The following is an 18,561-nucleotide window of genomic DNA, read 5'->3' as shown; positions in this document are numbered from 1 at the left end:
TTTGTAAATAATTTTGCTAATTGTAAGCAAATACTGTATGTCCTCAAAATGTGGTTAAAACTATAGTCTCATTTTGATTTCATTGCATCCTGAGCTCTCTATGAATTTGACCGTGGTTACTTTTCTCCAATCCCATCCCTTTGCTATTTAACAAAACAGTGGCGGGGATTGGCTTTGTTGTCGTTTGATTTGCAGATTGCCGCTTTAAAAAAGTCAGTCAACAAACAAATGAATGCATGAAAGGATAAGTGAATGAATAGATACATGTATTTTTCATTCAATGTTATTATAAATAAAATCATAAATACATATCAGTCAACCAATATCTCTCTCTGTGAGATGATGATTTACATTTTTGTCATTTAGCAGACGCGTTTATCCAGAGCGACTTACTGTAGTGAGTGCATACATACATTTTTTTTTTTTTTGCTTGTCCCATTTACATTTACGTCATTTAGCAGACGCTCTTATCGAGAGCGACTCACAAATTGGTGCATTCACCTTATAGCCAGTGGGATAACCACTTTACAATGTATTTTTTTTTTTTTTTTTTGGGGGTGGGGGTAAGGGGGGTAGAAGGATTACTTTATCCTATCCCAGGTGTTCCTTAAAGAGGTGGGGTTTCAAATGTCTCCGGAAGGTGGTGAGTGACTCCGCTGTCCTGGCGTCGTGAGGGAGCTTGTTCCACCATTGGGGTGCCAGAGCAGCGAACAGTTTTGACTGGGCTGAGCGGGAACTGTGCTTCAGCAGAGGTAGGGAGCCAGCAGGCCAGAGGTGGATGAACGCAATGCCCTCGTTTGGGTGTAGGGACTGATCAGAGCCTGAAGGTACGGAGGTGCCGTTCCCCTCACAGCTCCGTAGGCAAGCACCATGGTCTTGTAGCAGATGCGAGCTTAAACTGGAAGCCAGTGTAGTGTGCGGAGGAGCGGGGTGACGTGAGAGAACTTGGGAAGGTTGAACACCAGACGGGCTGCGGCATTCTGGATGAGTTGTAGGGGTTTAATGGCACAGGCAGGGAGCCCAGCCAACAGCGAGTTGCAGTAATCCAGACGGGAGATGACAAGTGCCTGGATTAGGACCTGTGCCGCTTCCTGTGTAAGGCAGGGTCGTACTCTCCGAATGTTGTAGAGCATGAACCTACAGGATCGGGTCACCGCCTTGATGTTAGCGGAGAACGACAGGGTGTTGTCCAGGGTCACGCCAAGGCTCTTCGCACTCTGGGAGGAGGACACAATGGAGTTGTCAACCGTGATGGTGAGATCATGGAACGGGCAGTCCTTCCCCGGGAGGAAGAGCAGCTCCGTCTTGCCAAGGTTCAGCTTGAGGTGGTGATCCGTCATCCATACTGATATGTCTGCCAGACATGCAAAGATGCGATTCGCCACCTGGTTATCAGAAGGGGAAAGGAGAAGATTAGTTGTGTGTGTCGTCTGCGTAGCAATGATAGGAGAGGCCATGTGAGGATATGACAGGATTCAGCAGGGAGGAGAAGGTGGCAAAGAGCTTCCTAGGGTTAGAGGCAGATGCTATGGGAATTGAACCCACAACACTGGCATTGCAAGCACCATGCTCTACCAGCTGAGCCACAAATAACTTAATATGGTCTCATTCATGTCTATACAGTTGAATTAAACTGTTGATAATAACTGAAGATTAAATAGAAATTAAATAGAAATTCGCCAGCATTTTATGACGTCTGTATCTGAATAATCAGGCTAACATTAACATTCAAATATTTCATCATTAGGAGAGACTAGCAGGCCTATATGAATAAAACAATTTGCCAATGTGTTGTGATAACATTATCGTATGTTTATTAGAAAATGACCTAAATCATAATTCCTTATGCTATAACATTTCATCATCCTGGACATGCTACATTAAAGGGGAATTTTCTGCGATTGCTACATCCATTTATGGACTTTTTAATTAATTATATACAGGCTACCCATTGATTCTTGAAGAATATATCAATGTTAAATGCCTCATGAGTTTAGTTCAACTGTCTTACCTCAACAGAACCAAAAATATACTTGTTTTATTACATTGTTTGAAACAATATTAATCTAAACACTGTATAGCTTCAAAATGTAGTTAAAACTATAATTTTGATCTCTTGGATGGTCATTACTTGAATCAATAGCTCTCTGACCGTGGTTACTTTTCTCGAACCCCATCCCTCAGCTATTTACCAAAATAGTGGTTGAGTGACCGCTTTGGTGTTGTTTGAACTTCAGATTGCCCCTTTTAAAAAGTAAGTCTATAAACAAATGAATGCATTAAAGACTGAATGGATGAATGCATGGATGACTGAATATATAAATGAATGAATAGAAACAAAATGATAATAGATGCATGTATTTTTCATTTAATTGTATTATAAATAAATAAAGGAATACATAAATAAATACATAGCCTTCACATATAAATATCAGTCAACCAATGTTTATAAATAAATCAGTCAGTCAGTAAATATATCAGCCATCAATCTATTAGCCAGCCTCAGGAACATGTCACATGTCTCCAATGATGATTATGTGGTTCTCCAACAGACCGCTTCTTCCTTATGGCTTGACTCTGCTGTTGACTTCCTCACGGCTTGACTCTGCTGTCGAGGAATTTCTTGACATGCACCAGGTTGTCGCAAACCTCCTCTCTCACGATCTCGCATGCGCATGTGTTGTGTTCCTGGAGAGCATAAAATAAATACAAACATCTCAGTCAACTCAACCACAGCAAGTGCTGCGCCAACGCATCCAACGACACTACAACGGCGCTTGGATGTTCCCAGTTTCATATGTGAGTTGTGGAAGAGAAATGCATCCAATTAGTGGTGATCTAGAACTTTTGCTCAGATTAAATTAGTCTATTTTCGAGGGCATTTGATATTGGACCGACCTTGTGTTTCAAGACGGTGTTCATCTTATCGAAATATGTTTTGAGAGACGCGTTGCCTGCAGTAATCGACCCTCCATCTCCAGAGGATGCCCCAACATCACCTCCGACCTGGAGATAACATAAAATGGTGGTGAGTGCATTAGTTCTGTCTTATGAAAGATACATAAAATATTTGAATAAATAAGTAACTGTAGTGTCTAAATTAAATACCAATGCCCACGACTGTCTGCCCCCCGAAATATAACCTATAGGTTACACAAGAGGAAATAATCTAATTCCTCTAAATTCTCAATTTGACAAGATATTATGTTTTTGAACAGGTTTAGGGCCATGTATCCCATAGCCTCTAATGCAAAAACAGAGACGTCCTCGCCCTGGATAAAATAAAACAGGGTTTTAGGCATTACCCACATTGGTTGAATCGACGTTGTTTCCACGTCATTTCAATGAAATTACTTTGAACCAACGTGGAATTGACGTAGTTTAGGCTGTCAGCATCTTGCTATATGATACTGAAGTGTATGCTACATGTGTGTTCTTGTAAACATCCTCTGGAAACATGCATTGACATTTTCTTCTAGACACAGAACTGGAAAGTGTCCACCCTGAGATAGAAGTCAAATCAATATCAAGTGAACTGTAGGCTACCGGGAGAGCAACCTTAAATTAAATATTGTGGTACAGAGTGAAATCGTTGGTTACATGAAATGTGCTATAATACAAAGTAAAATTTGAACATCATTGCGAATATTGCGCATCAATTTGGGCACACCAAATAGTGGACTGGTGCAATTAAAATTACTCACCATATCTAATATCAGATCTATGCTCAGATCGTTCAGTCTGCCCAACCTACAAAAATAATTTGTGGTAAAGAAGGTTGCATGGTTCAGGCTTTCGCTTCCCTTTATAAGCCCCACTGAGTGGGTGATTCTTAATTATGCTATTGTGAAATTAATCAGAAAAATAAAATGTAAGTGAACAGTTTTCATACATGTCTGTGCAAATAATTGCATTGAAGCAAGGCATTTAATGATAACATTCAGCAGTTATTCAGCAGGCAATATTGAATATGAAAAACGAATAACGCTATAATACAATGGTGCAGGACTCTGTCTTATTAAATGAGGGCCATGTTCAATATAAATATGCTGAAATTGTGGACATTGCACACCACACTTTTCAGATTCTGTGTAGGGTTAGCAAGAACAATTGTTTCAATAGGCGTTTCACAGAGACCACATTTTGCTCACACATTTAGTCTGTTGACTCTCTTTTAATCAGGCAGTGCAATCTGAAGCATATGGCTGTTCAGTGTTTATATTGCACATAATTGAAATAAAATAGAAGTTATTAATAGAAAGACTGATAGTGTTGAATGAAGGCTAAAGTTCGACCATTTTACCTCACTGCTTGTGAATTCACTGTGCACCTGTTCTTTCTATTCGGCTAATATTGTTCCGATTACGTTATTAATTGTGGAACCCAATTTCACAGAGGGGGTTGAAACCATAGAATTTGGAATTCGAATAATTTAATAGGATCTCTATGGTAGGAACGGAATTCGTATAGGAGCTCAAAGTGAAACGTTCAAAACAGGCCCGCCCTGTCCAGTACTAAAACACACTTCATTGAAAAAAGGCTTTTGAATATAACTACATTTTGAGAAGATACATTTTACTTGTTTGTATGGCTTTCCTTTATGGATTAGTAGGCTATAGAATTAATTGTACTGCCATCCGTGCATATGTCCCGAGCATGTTTAATCCAAATCTGAATGTTCACACACCGACAGACTTGCCAACAGAATGAGCACTCAGATTAATAATATTTAAAAGTAGAAAAAGTTTATTAATTTAACATTTGATGAAGATTAACATATAGGCACGATTTTCAAAGAGATAAATGAATACATTTATAAATAGGCCTACATAAATAAATAACCTTGATAAATAAATATATACATACATGTATAATATTGCAGTTTGACATCACACATTACATAATTGTACAATGGTAGGCAATCAAAATCAAGTACAGTATGTAAATCAATTCTGCACGTTCAAATTCATGTTCTGTTGGACCACAAAAGGCTATCAGAGTTGTGTTCCAGAATGAACTGTAGGGTGTACAGGAGCTCTTTTCGAACCACTTCCCAGGCGCAGTAACTGAAATTCTGTGAAAATACAAATAAACTGTTAGGGCAATATAGCGTAATATTGTCCAATGTAGAGATGTATCAAAACAATGTGTCTTTGTTTTTACCCTATAGCCTACCTTTTCTTTTAGGACTGCTGCAATGTGCCCAAAGTATGCATTCAGTCCCTCTGCCCTGATGGGATAATCACTTGTATCCACACTGCCCATCATCTGCCAGAAAGAAAGAGGCAGGCGATTAATAATAATTAAAATGCCACCATACCACAATTAAACAGTTAAGCTATCTGTGTTGGCATAGCAACTCACACATTTGCTCTCTTCAATCTGGCGGTATATAATATTCTGAAAATTCTCCAACTTCTGTTGGTCCCACTTAGTGGGCAGGTCGTCAGCTCCAAACAATGAGTCGATGTTCTTCAATGTATCATAAATAGCCTTAGCACCGCTGCTGCTCAACTGAAACGGACAACAACAATAATTTCAAATAACATAAATGGCAGTTTAAAATTTTCTACTTTCTAATCCTAACGATTGCAAAAAACTATTTCATGCTGTAAAGAACCCTTGGATATGCGCGCTTTCCCTTACCTGTGGCGCGCCGGTTGCAAATGCGGCGGCTGGGAATGCCAGGAAGACATTGTGCTGCAGGCACTCCAGAGGAAAATGACCCCCCTGAAAGAAAGCGAAAACACAGTATTCACGTTGAGCTATTCAGTTAAACATAGTTGGATAATACACCTCAAGTCAAAAGTAATTTAAAAAATGTACCATGTCTCTCAGTAGGTTGTGGGTTGTTCGCACCAGCTGGCCTTGTAGCTGGCAAGGCATGGGCATGGAGCAAACTTGTGCGAGGCAGAGGAAGGCGCTCATCCAAGTGATAGTCTGAAGTGCCATTCTCAGGGTAGTTAGACGACCTGTAGCAGATGATCAGTGTTAGTTGAATATATTTCTGAAAATGATTCATTCATTGAAGCCTGAAGCATTGATCAAATGATAGCATATTGTTGACTCACGTGTTACCAGTATATTGCACATTTCCTCCAATTAGAATGTGGTTTGTGTTCTGATCCCATATCTGCGGATTAACTTAAATAGTGACGATTGAAAGGATGTACAAAAAGTGAAAGCGAGTCTCACTAAATTATGAGTTAAAGTGAATGAATTTGGGAGGGATTTTTAAAACTGCACAATTTTGTAGCGAACCTCCGCTCCCACTATCTCCCATGCACATGCGCTGTGTTCCTGGAGCGCATACAAGACATGCATTTTTTCACTCAACTCAACCACAGCAGGTACTGCACCAGCGCATCCGACGACACTAAAACGGCGCTTGGAAGTTCCAAGTTTCATATGTGAGTTGTGGCAGCGAAATTCATCCGATTTGTGGTGATCTAGAACTTTTCCTCTGATTAATTTAGCCTTTTTTCCAGTACATTTGATATTGGACCCACCGTCTGTTTCAAGACGGTGTTCAGCTTGTCGAAGTATGTTTTCATAGACGCGTTGCCTGAAGTAACCAACACTCCAGAGGATGCCCCAACACCACATCTGACCTGGAGACAAAGTAAAATGGTGGTGAGTGAATTAGTTCTGTCTTAAGACAGGTTCTGAAAATGTATCGCTTATATTAAATCACAAATTAAAGACCTATGCCAATGATTGTCTGCCCCCCAAATATAGCTTAGGCTACACCATGAGGGATCATACTTACGCATCCCTCTAATTTCTTAACTTAACTGGTAATCTGTTTTTGAACAGGTTCAGTGTTTCCTTGTTGCAGGTAACAGAAGTCAGGCTGTTAAATAATTGGGCCATATATCCCAAAGCCTCTAAAGCAACCACAGAGACATCCTCGCCCTGGATAAAATAAAACAAGGTTTTAGGCATTAGGGTGTCTCATAAATTACATTGTTAAACTTCCAATTTACCCCTTTGAAATTGCAAGAAATCATATACTATAGTTTAGGCTATCAAAATATTGCTATATGATACTGAAGTGTATCCTACCTGTGTGTTCTTGTAAACATGCTCTGGAAACATGCGCTCACAGAACTGGAAATTGTCCACCCAGAAATAAAGTCATATCAATATAAATAAGTGAACTGTATTGGGATAGTAACCTTAAATGAAACATTGTGGTACAGAGAGTGAAAGCATTGGTTAGATAAAATGTGCTATAATAAATCAATAAAAATCTAGGCCTAATAATGAGATATATTGAGCATAAAATTGTGCACACCAAATAGCGGACTGGTGCAAAAAATTGCGGACTGGTTCATAAACTGCGTCCACCAGCAAGGTTTGGATGCTGCTGTGTCTAGACAGAACAGAGTCAGGCAGATACTCCACCATTTCAATACAGACATGTTTCCTTGGATATAATTTAAGTGTAACAGACTTTCGAAATGATTAACAACCGATTATCTTAATCGTGATTCGATATGATACCCAATTGCTGAAGTTCCTTTATTATATAATAAACCTAAGTATCGATACGGTATAAAACACTCCTTTGTGGTGAAGAAGGCTGCTTGGTTCAGGCTTTCGCTTCCCTTTATAAGCCCCACTTTTCAGTGGGTGATTCTTAATTATGCTATTGTGAAATTAATCCGATTTATTTTGGGGTCCAGCAAGTTAACAGTTATCATACATGTCTATGCAGAGAATTGCATTGGAACAAGGCATTTCATGAGAACAGAAAGCAGTTATTCAGCAGGCAAAATTGAATATGAAAAACAGAAAACAGCCTATTTCTACAAGTTCAAGATTGTGGACATTGCACACCACATTTTTCAGATTCTGTGTATGGTTAACCAGAATCATTTTGTTCACACATTTAGTCTGTTGTGACTCTTTTAATCAGGTAGTTCAATCTGAAGCATGACTGTTCAGTGTTAATATTGCACATCATTCAAATAAAAATACATTTTATTAATAGAGTGACTGGTAGTGTTGAATGAAAGCTAAAGCCGTCCCGCCTCTAAAATCGAGAGTAGAGTGCGGTGGTATTGACTTTGCTGCCAGCATGCAGGGGAATTACTTTTCCTTTTCTCTCATGGGGTTCATTCTTATTAAATTGATTCGGTAAATTCCAAGGGGATCTTTTTACAGTTTGATAATTTCTGTTTAATAAAATAGTATATGCACTAAATTAGCCTTCATTAGGCGCTTACCATGACGTCGACGAGGATGAAGATTATGTGTGAGTTTGGCCTAATGTGAATGATGATTATGTTTTATGGGTCTTTTTTAAAAACCTTGATTTAAGTAGGAAAGTCCCATTGAGATATAGAATCATAGAATGATGATGATGGTTATGGTGATGATGACGACGTTAATTGGAGGTGTAGGTTTCTGATTGTGCAGTTTTTATGTTAAGCCTTTATTGTAGGTTACCTTGTAACAATGACCTAACTGATCATGGCATTGGTTTATCAACATTGTAGGCCTATCAACAAATGAATGATTATTTTCAAGCGTGAGATGAATTTCACTTTATTTGTGCAGTCATTGAAATACAAATGGGTTAAATGGGTCAACATGTTTATTTTGGTAGCCTACAGTCAGTCGTGTTATTAAATAAACATATATCTGCTCATTTGTGGTGCATAGACTCGAGTAGAATCTGTAAATTCTTCAATATCCACACGATTTCATTTCGAACAACCTCCCAAGTACAATAACTGTTGTCGTGAAACGATGAAACCCCACAGTAAATTGAAATGAGTAAATATAATAATTAAAAAGTGATTCAAATAAAACCATTCAATATAAGCTACTGTGTTATTTTTACCTTTTGCTTTAGAAGTTGCTTCATTTTGCTGAAGTAGCGTTTTGTAGAATGACAGTTTCTCCATGAAAACGTGTCCAATGGTAGAATTCTCATCTGCATTTAACTGTGTGAAACAATTCAATGTAGTAAGTGGTATTGACATTTCAACTTGCAAGCAAATAATCATACTCACACATTCAGATACATTCGTTGTCTGTCTAAAAATTATATTTCTAAAGTAACCCAGGTGACTTTTGTTCCATGACAAAGGCTGAAGAGGTTTAGCAAATATCTTTCTCACTTGACCTAAAATGATATATGCAGTCAAAACCATCTCTCTCGTTTGGGAAAAAAAAATGGACGTAAATCAATGTGCTATAAAATCATTCCATTGTAGAAAATTATTTGTCTACTGTAAAAGTTACAGATTTAACCTACCTGTTGATAATGGGTGTCTTCAAATAACAAATGCATGTTGAATTCGATGTTCACGTTCTCTTACAAGCACTGAACCGGAAAACGACCACCCTAGGTATTTAAAACATGATATGGTCAGCAAAGGATAAGCCAAGATTGAGAAATGAGGCTACAGATTGAGAAATTAGGCTACGTTTCATGCTCGGACACAATCATCAACGGTTTTTGTCAGCCATCTCACCAAATCCTGAAGAAGTTTGATGTTGTGCTTATTTAGGATTTTGAAAGGAGCATCCCTCCATGTGTATCCAATTGTTGGATACACCTTACATATGCTAAATGAAACACTCCATCATGTCAAATTGGTTATGTTGATGGTCGGCTACACAACAATCTCTTTTAGAAAGATAGGTCTGGAAATCTGAGACAAGCATCAATATGTAGCCTATATAAACACCTCCCAAAATTCCTGACAGCCAACCGAGATGGGACAGCCGAGTAGCTGTGTGATTCACCATAAGCCTTATGATGAAACTGTAAAACAATTAAATGATAGAAGTTAACCCGGTGTACCGAAACCTTCACTTGTACCCTATAAACATAAATGGAGATAATCTCATTGGATTATCTTCACTTGAAAAAATATACTTTACTAAACTCAAATAACATATTGTGATCCACTCTAGACAGGTTTCTTTTGGGGAGAACTTGTATTTATTGACTTTACACATTGCATTCATTAACAGTTTCATGTGCCATTGGATGATTATTTTATTTTATTTTTACAAATACACCAATGACACGTATTAGTGACAAAATAACATGTGAAACAGGAAACAACAACAAAAACAAAATAACATTTTTTTTCTAAACAGGTGGGGCTCTGAGTATTTTTGTAATACACCAAACATACTGCAAACCATTCAGATACAGCACATATGAGTACTATACCATATCTTTTTTTTTACATTTTTAGTCATTTAGCAGACGCTCTTATCCAGAGCGACTTACAGTTAGTGAGTGCATATATTTCCATACTGGCCCCCGTGGGAAACGAACCCACAACCCTGGCGTTGCAAGCGCCATGCTCTCCAACTGAGCTACAGGGGACATACAATGTAAACACACATACACACCATTCTAGATGTTATCCCAAATAACCTCATACCATTATACAAATGGATATACAGTATATCTACAATAACTCTATTCTATCCAGGAATTCCAAGTCTTATGAAAGGACTGTGTGCTGCCACATTGGCCTATATAATACACACCTTTGTCTAATGTCATACAGGAATTGACCTCATTTATCCATTGAGACTTATCCATTGAGCTTAGTCATATATATATATATATATATATATATATATATATGGCTAAGCTAAATCAATTTGTTTTAATTTTTTGCCCACTGCCACCCCGCCTCAAACTATTATCTATTAAAAGTATTGTTTGTTTTTTGTCTCTTTTTCCATACTGTCTTTCTATCTCTTTTTCTTCTTTCTCCTCCAATCATAGTAAGACATACAGGTGTTTAATACATTGGACAGACTTTATAAATAAACATCCCACAATTGCAAGTGGGAGCTAAAAGTTCCTGGTCCCCCAGATTATCGTCTACTCCTCACCCAGATCTCCCCACCCCCTTCAGCCCACTGCCCCAGTGTGATTGACACACAAAAACAAACAAGAAAAACAGTAACCCTCACAAAGTAGAAAAACACATTTAAAAGAAATTACAGAAAGAAACAAAACAACAAGAATATACACTATATATACAAAAGTATGTGGACACCCCATCAAATTAGTGGATTCGGCTATTTCAGCCACACCCGTTGCTGACTGGTGTATAAAATCGAGCACACCGCCATGCAATCTCCATAGACAAACATTGGCAGTAGAATGGCTTTACTGAAGAGCTCAGTGACTTTCAACGTCGTACGGTCATAGGATGCCACCTTTCCAACAAGTCAGTTCGTCAGATTTCTGCCCTGCTAGAGCTGCCCCGGTCAACTGTAAGTGCTGTTATTGTGAACTGGAAACATCTAAGAGCAACAACGGCTCAGCCGCTAAGTGGTAGGCCACACAAGCTCACAGAACGGGAACGGCGAGTGCTGAAGCGCATAGTGCGTAAAAATCGTCTGTCTTTGGTTGCAACACTCACTACCAAGTTCCAAACTGCCTCTGGAAGCAACGTCAGCACAATAACTATTCGCCGAGAGCTTCATGAAATGGGTTTCCATGGCCGAGCAGCCGCACACAAGCCTAAAATCACAATGCGCAATGCCAAGCGTTGGCTGGAGTAGTGTAAAGCTAGTCGCCATTGGACTCTGGAGCAATGTAAATGCGTTCTGTGGAGTGATGAATCACGCTTCACCATCTGGCAGTCCGACGGACTAATCTGGGTTTGGAGAACTCTACCCACCCAATGCATAGTGCCATCTGTAAAGTTTGGTGGAGGAGGAATAATCGTCTGGGGCTGTTTTTCATGGTTCGGGCTAGGCCCCTTAGTTCCAATGAAGGGAAATCTTAATGCTACAGCATTCAATGACGTTCTAGATGATTCTGTGTTTCCAACTTTGTGGCAACAGTTTGGGGAAGGTCCTTTCCTGTTTCAGCATGACAATGCCCCTGTGCACAAAGCGAGGTCCATACAGAAATGGTTTGTCGAGATCGGTGTGGAAGAACTTGACTGGCCTGCACAGAACCCTGACTTCAACCCCATCGAACACCTTTGGGATGAATTGGAACGCCGACTGTGAGCCAGGCCTAATCGCCCAACATCAATGCCCGACATCACTAATGCTCTTGTGGCTGAATGGAAGCAAGTCCCCGCAGCAATGTTCCAACATCTAGTGGAAAGCCTTCCCAGAAGGGTGGAGGCTGTTATAGCAGCAAAGGGGGGAATGAGATGTTCGATTAACAGGTGTCCACATACGTTTGGTCATGTGGTGTATAAACTTAAAGTAGAATTATCATGTGACTGACGATCAGCAACAAGTTTAATCTTTATCCCCTCAAATGGTTAGATAAATCCACTCTCATTGGTTCTAAAAAAGAACAACATTTGGACAATTTATACAAAATACATTTTACTCACATTTTCAATATTCATTTATTTCACAGGTTTTTCAAGTAGACAGGTAATACAGTTCAGTTCAACACAGGTACAAAAGGGAAATACAAAATATAAATAATAATTTATAATAATAAAAAACTATAATTTATGCATTTAAATATAATAATTAGACTATTAGGATCCCACATGATTGTTTGCATGCTTTATAAACTGGTAAGGCATAGCTTCTGAGATTAGTCCGTATGATCAGTATCCAACATTAAGATTAAGATTAAGTTTCGTCTCTTTCCTGATGAGCGCCTGTGCACTGTAGTTCTGAAAAAATGAAAATGTAAATATTAGTGGTGTGGACTTTCTGGCCAATATAATGATCATTTTGTCTTGAACAACAAAGAAAGACCTGGTGCCATATGTAATAATAATAATAATAATAATAATAATAATAATAATAATAATAATAATGTATTAAACTTTTCAGAGTAGGAGTGCTTTTTAGGTCACTATAAATAAGGACAGAGGAGACCTGATACTAGATCAGCACTTCTCTAAAACGCTTGATACATTTGGGCCCAGAACCAAAAAGTGTTTTAAAACTGCTCCTGTTTAGCCTAGCCTAGTTTATATTCATTTGATTACAGGTATCAAACATGTTGCCATTCAAAACCAAACTCACCATTTTTCTCAGAACCTCCCTATTCAACATCTTGAAGTAGTTTCAGTCTCCTCACATGTTTCTTGTCAGGTGATACCTGTTGGACAAAATTAAAACATTAGCCTCGCACTGAACATAATAGCCCATATAGATTATCTCACTTGTACAGTTAGTAGGCTACACCTAAACCAGGGCTCTCCAACCCTGTTCCTGGAGAGATACCGTCCTTTAGGTTTTCACTCCAGTCCTAATCTAGCACACCTGATTAATTAGCTGCTTGATAAACTGAATCAGGTTAGTTACAACTGGGGTTGGAGCGAAAACCTACAGGAGGGTAGCTCTCCATGAACAGGGTTGGAGAACCCTGACATAAACAGGGATTCTATTTTAAATTGACTCGTTACTTACACAGGACTAAAGGTTCTCAAATTGGCGTTCGAGAATGTTGAGGAAATCATCCAGGTTTTTCTTGTCCCAGGTGACAGCATTCATATTCCCATCAAACAGTTTTGTGATTTGGAAGATTGTCTCGTTCATGAATCTGACTTTGTCCTCAAACTACACACGAAGATATCAAAAGAAGATTAGAAACAGTATCGGCTTCAATTATGGCATCAATGTAACGTTGGGTCAAGACCGCTATACTAAAGCATATCAGAACATGAGAAGTTAGAATTCTAGTTTTTACCTCAGCTTTATCTCTGCGTCTGTATAGTAATTTGGGGAAAGGGACAGGGGAAATCTCCTCTATAATATCTCGTCCCTGGAAAACAATCAATATAGTATGTTAAGTCACGCGTCAAAAAGTATAGCTTAAACTGCAAGGACAGTATAGGCCTAATGTAGATAGCCTCTCTAGATATCTCTGTCACTATAGCCTTAGCGCCCTTTTACTATGATATTCAAATATAGACTACAGTCTTCTAACACAGAGGCTAAACATGAAACATATTACTATTTTACTTGGTTGGTTGTTTTGCTGTCCTTAATACATGCATTCAGTCTGCTCTTACAGCGTGCTGATAACTCACCATCTGGTCCAGCAGGGAAAGGTATTCTGCGCTCAAGTGTCCGTAGTGGTGTCGGATCCAGTCACAGCAATGACACACGCTCTGCATACTGCAAATAATAAGACAAATACACGTTCAGATCTCTATTGTATACATTGTAAATAGTAGTCTGCTTCGCTCTTAGCTTTCCAGTTGAGTTTGAACATTTTGGCTCTGTTAAGGAGTTTTATGTGGAGTTGGGAAAGATAAAACTGTATGGAGAATTTCCCCGATCAACCTACCGGAGACGGGGATATTAACGTTCCAGACTCAAGCGCAGGCAGGCAAAGGAATTTCCTGCCTGGTCCGTCTTCTGGACGACCAAATCCCAGAGTTGAATGATAGTTGAACCACGAGAATATAAGTTATTATATTTAGATATAGGCTATTCGCGAGAATAGGCTATATGCGAGCTAGGCTTTTAACTGCCATTAACTTCGCGTGAACCGCAAAAAAAAAAAAAAACTTTATAAAAAAGTCTGATAACAAAATCGTTGAAGACGAAATAAAACCCAAACTTAAGAAATGTACCACATAAGAAATACATTTAATTGGTTTCGTTGTAAGTTTGTCTGAAATATTGTTTCGCGACGTTCCTGCAAGTCCTTGCTGTTGCGCTACAAATGGAAAGTGAAAGGGAAACGTCAGCGTCACTACTTTTAATTTAAACAATGACGTAACCAACTTTCACCTGCTGGTGATGCAATTTTGACGAGCAACGACAACACGATTTGTTGGAATTTTCTCTTTATCGTTTTCTTTACAAAGGAAAAGTTGAAAGTAATATTTGACTATACACTGAGTGTACAAATCATTAGGAACACCTTCATAATATTGAGTTACGCCCCATTTTGCCCTCAGAATAGCATCAATTCGTCTGGGCACGGACTCACAAGGTGTCGAAAGCGTTCCACAGGGATGCTGGCCTATGTTGACTCCAATGGGTCCCACAGTTGTGTCAAGTTGGCTGGATGTCCTTTGGGTGGTGGACCATTCTTGATACACACGGGAAACTGTTGAGCGTGAAAAACCCAGCAACGTTGCAGTTCTTGACACACTCAAACCGGTGCGCCTGGCAACTACTAGCGTTCAAAGGCACTTAGATAATGCCAAGGCAGCAGCTAATGGGGATCCATAATAAATACAAATTCAAATCTACGCTGATTAAATTGAATTTAACAGGTGACATGAATAATGGATCATAGCTTTCACCTGAACCTAGTCAGTCTATGAAAGCCTCTAATGTTTTGTACACTCAGTGTAGTTCCTTGGTATACGATATTTTCCCTGTACCCAAGAAAGCGAAAGTAACTGAACTAAATGACCAGTAGCGATTTTATCATGTGGGGCAAACTAATTTTATTTATTTTTTTTGCATGCCAGCAAAGCCACTACACAACACAACACAACACTAAACAATACATTCATAGCACTACAACGGTGACAAACGGTGCCCACAAACTGTTAAGGCCGACACAAAGCTGTCCCAACAGCAGAGCTTTCTTTTCAGCACCATGGAGTGAATCCTTACCACCACTACACCTGGCTATGAGCAGAGTCTTGTCTGGCAGCCAAATAGTTAATTCAGCCTCCTTTACTGCCTTTTTAAAAACATAGCTGACATGGCTGACTTGCTTAAACAAATGTGGTATCTACTGACAATTGAGATGTACAAACTATGGCATAAGGGAACGACGAGCGGATAAGAGGCAATCCGTTATTTTGTTTAAGACATTAATGAGCGAGCTAGGAGGGACATAGTCGATTTAACTATTTGTTCAGCACTTTTGAAATGTACAGCGACAGAATTCAGAACATGGGCCGTTCTTACAGTATTCTCCCTGTACAGAACCGTAGGATAAATAAAGGGGCCATACAAGCAGACAATAAAAGCTCTTACAATATTGGATGATTACATTTCTCTAAAACAGGCTATAGGCTACATGTGCACCATCAAGTCAGAACAGTAGGCTAAGTTATGAGGGGGAAAGGGACCAAATTAGGCACATGGGCTACTAACAGCTTACTACACAACACACACTTAGTATTACTTTCTTAGCTACAGTATACATATCTCCCTGGCATATTACGTCATTTATGCAGCAGCATACAATACATTTTTGGACTCACCTTGTTGTGCTCACTTGAAAAGGAAGGAGGCGCAGCGGTCTTTCTTGTGGGCACATTTTGTCATCAAACTTTGTCATCAAAGTCAGGTATTGTCTGGATTTATGATGCTTTCAAGACAACTGGGAACTCCGAAAAACCCCCAGATCGAATCATGACGTCGGAGCTCTAGAAAGAGGCCCAACTTCCCGACTTGGAATTCCGAGTTGGATGACCGTTCAAAAATATATTTTCCCAGTTGGAGCTCGTTTTTCTCCGACTTTCCAATTGTTTTGAACTCACTGAAGTCTGAGATTTCCCAGTTCCGAGTTTACAGTTGTTTTGAACGCGGCAGAAGCCATGCTGGATTGACAGCATGGACAATGTATTCAACCTTTTTTGGTCCATGGTGTTGAAAGTTTATCCTTTTAATCTTGGAAAAGAGACCCTTAAACCCACACTTGGACCACACACCCACTCTACTGAATAACAGGCTAGTGATTGCTTTGAAAAGCTTGCAGTTAGCGAATGATTCCTCCCAAACCACTCATTGTTGAATTTGCGAATTCCAACTTGTTGTGTAATGTTTATGTCCAATGGCCGATGAGCACCAATACGTTTTATCTATAATATCTCTTCATATGACAAGGATGAAAAGGATTTGCCAGTAGATTGTCGACTTGATTCATGATGATGGCTGCTTGTCTAGCTTGCTAGCTAAGATTTTGAAAGTATGATGTTGACATGATCAGTCCAATCAAAGCTAGGGTAAATATAACTTGATTTGACATCATTTTATCTGTGGACAATGACCTTGAGCCTTCTTGGATGGGCATTTCTAATGTAACTCTATGGCATCACCCAAGGGGCTTGAATTTTCTAGCTCTCCACATAGATTTTGCGGTGACGTAGTGTCCCCATGAGTGACAGAATCTGAGCCAATCACGGCGCAACTAGCAATTCCACGGCTCAGACACGAGACGTATGTGGCAGGGTTTACAGACAATCACGGACTACAATAGGAAAACCAGCCATGTCGCGGACACCGACGTCTTGCTTCCAGACAAGCTAAACAAGTTCTTTGCCCGCTTTGAGGATAATACAGTGCCACCGACGCGGCCAGCTACCAAGGACTGTGGGCTCTCCTTCTCCGTGGCCGACGTGAGTAAGACATTTAAACGTTTTAACATTCGCAAGGCTGCCGGCCCAATGGCATTCCTAGCCGCATCCTCAGAGCATGCACAGACTAGAAGACTGGTGTGTTTACGGACATATTAAATCTCTCCCTATCTCAGTCTACCGTCCCCACATTCTTCAAGATGGCCACCATTGTTCCTGTACCCAATAATGCAAAGGTAACTGAACTAAATGACTAGCGCCCCGTAGCACTCACTTCTGTCATCATGAAGTGCTTTGAGAGACTAGTCAAGGATCATATCACCTCCACCTTACCTGTCAACCTAGACCCAATTCAATTTGCATACTGCCCCAATAGGTCCACAGACGATGCAATCGCCATTACACTGCATACTGCCCTATCCCATCTGGACAAGAGGAATACCTATGGAAGAATGCTGTTCATTAACTATAGCTCAGCATTCAACACCATAGTACCCTCCAAGCTCATCATCAAGCTTAAGGCCCTGTGTAATTGGGTCCTGGACTTCCTGATGGGCCGCCCCCAGGTGGTGAAGGTAGGAAACAACATCTCCACTTTGCTGATCCTCAACACTGGGGCCCCACAAGGGAGTGTGCTCAGCCCCCTACTGTACTCCCTGTTCACCCATGACTGCGTAGCCATGAACGCCTCCAACTCAATCATCAAGTTTGCAGACGACACAACAGTAGTAGGCTTGATTACCAATAATGATGAGACAGCCTACAGGGAGGAAGTGACGGCTCTCGGAGTGTGGTGTCAGGAAAATTACCTCTCACTCAATGTAAAACAAACAAAGGAGATGATCGTGGACTTCAGGAAACAACAGAGGGAGTACCCCCCTATCCACATCGACGGGACAGCAGTGGAGAAGGTGGAAAGTTTTAAGTTCCTCGGCATACATATCAATGACAAACTGAAATGGTCCAACCACACAGACAGTGTGGTGAAGAAGGCGCAACAGCATCTCTTCAACCTCTGGAGGCTGAAGAAATTTGGCCTTTCACCTAAAACCCTCACAAACTTTTACAGATGCACGATTGAGAGCATCCTGTCGGGCTGTATCACCGCCTGGTATGGCAACTGCACAGCCCATAACCGCAGGGCTCTCCAGAGAGTGGTGCGGTCTGCACAACGCATCTCCGGGGGGCAAACTACCTGCCCTCCAGGTCACCTACAGCACCCGATGTCACAGGAAGGCCAAAAAGATAATCAAGGACAACTACCACCCGAGCCACTGCCTGTTCACCCCGTTATCATCCAGAAGGC

The 18,561-nt window shown here is 40.1% G+C and overlaps 1 protein-coding gene and 1 pseudogene across 1 annotated transcript; both read right to left on the bottom strand.

The window, feature by feature from the left end:
• Positions 1–4,966: 4,966 nt before the first annotated feature.
• Positions 4,967–5,952, bottom strand: LOC123482511 (interferon beta-like). Its single transcript, XM_045210629.1, has 5 exons — positions 5,827–5,952; positions 5,647–5,730; positions 5,365–5,514; positions 5,176–5,268; positions 4,967–5,074 (listed from the first exon to the last, which is right to left on the bottom strand). The coding sequence occupies exons 1-5, from the start codon at positions 5,950–5,952 to the stop codon at positions 4,967–4,969; spliced, it is 561 nt and encodes a 186-aa protein (XP_045066564.1).
• Positions 5,953–12,459: 6,507 nt separating this feature from the next.
• Positions 12,460–14,639, bottom strand: LOC121551304 (annotated as a pseudogene).
• Between the last annotated feature and the right edge of the window lie 3,922 nt (positions 14,640–18,561).

This window comes from Coregonus clupeaformis, chromosome 35 (genome assembly GCF_020615455.1).
Source record: "Coregonus clupeaformis isolate EN_2021a chromosome 35, ASM2061545v1, whole genome shotgun sequence".
In the NCBI taxonomy this organism is placed as follows: domain Eukaryota; kingdom Metazoa; phylum Chordata; class Actinopteri; order Salmoniformes; family Salmonidae; genus Coregonus; species Coregonus clupeaformis.
This window is presented reverse-complemented; position numbering and strand designations above follow the sequence as displayed.

What these genes read in the sequence shown, in the direction of transcription:
- LOC123482511 (XM_045210629.1), bottom strand. Translation starts at nt 5,952, where the DNA reads ATGGCACTTCAGACTATCACTTGGATGAGCGCCTTCCTCTGCCTCGCA. An exon ending in TTGCAACCGGCGCGCCACAG is followed by an intron (nt 5,515 to 5,646) that starts GTAAGGGAAAGC and finishes TGTCCGTTTCAG; the next exon opens with TTGAGCAGCAGCGGTGCTAA. An exon ending in AGATTGAAGAGAGCAAATGT is followed by an intron (nt 5,269 to 5,364) that starts GTGAGTTGCTAT and finishes TCTTTCTGGCAG; the next exon opens with ATGATGGGCAGTGTGGATAC.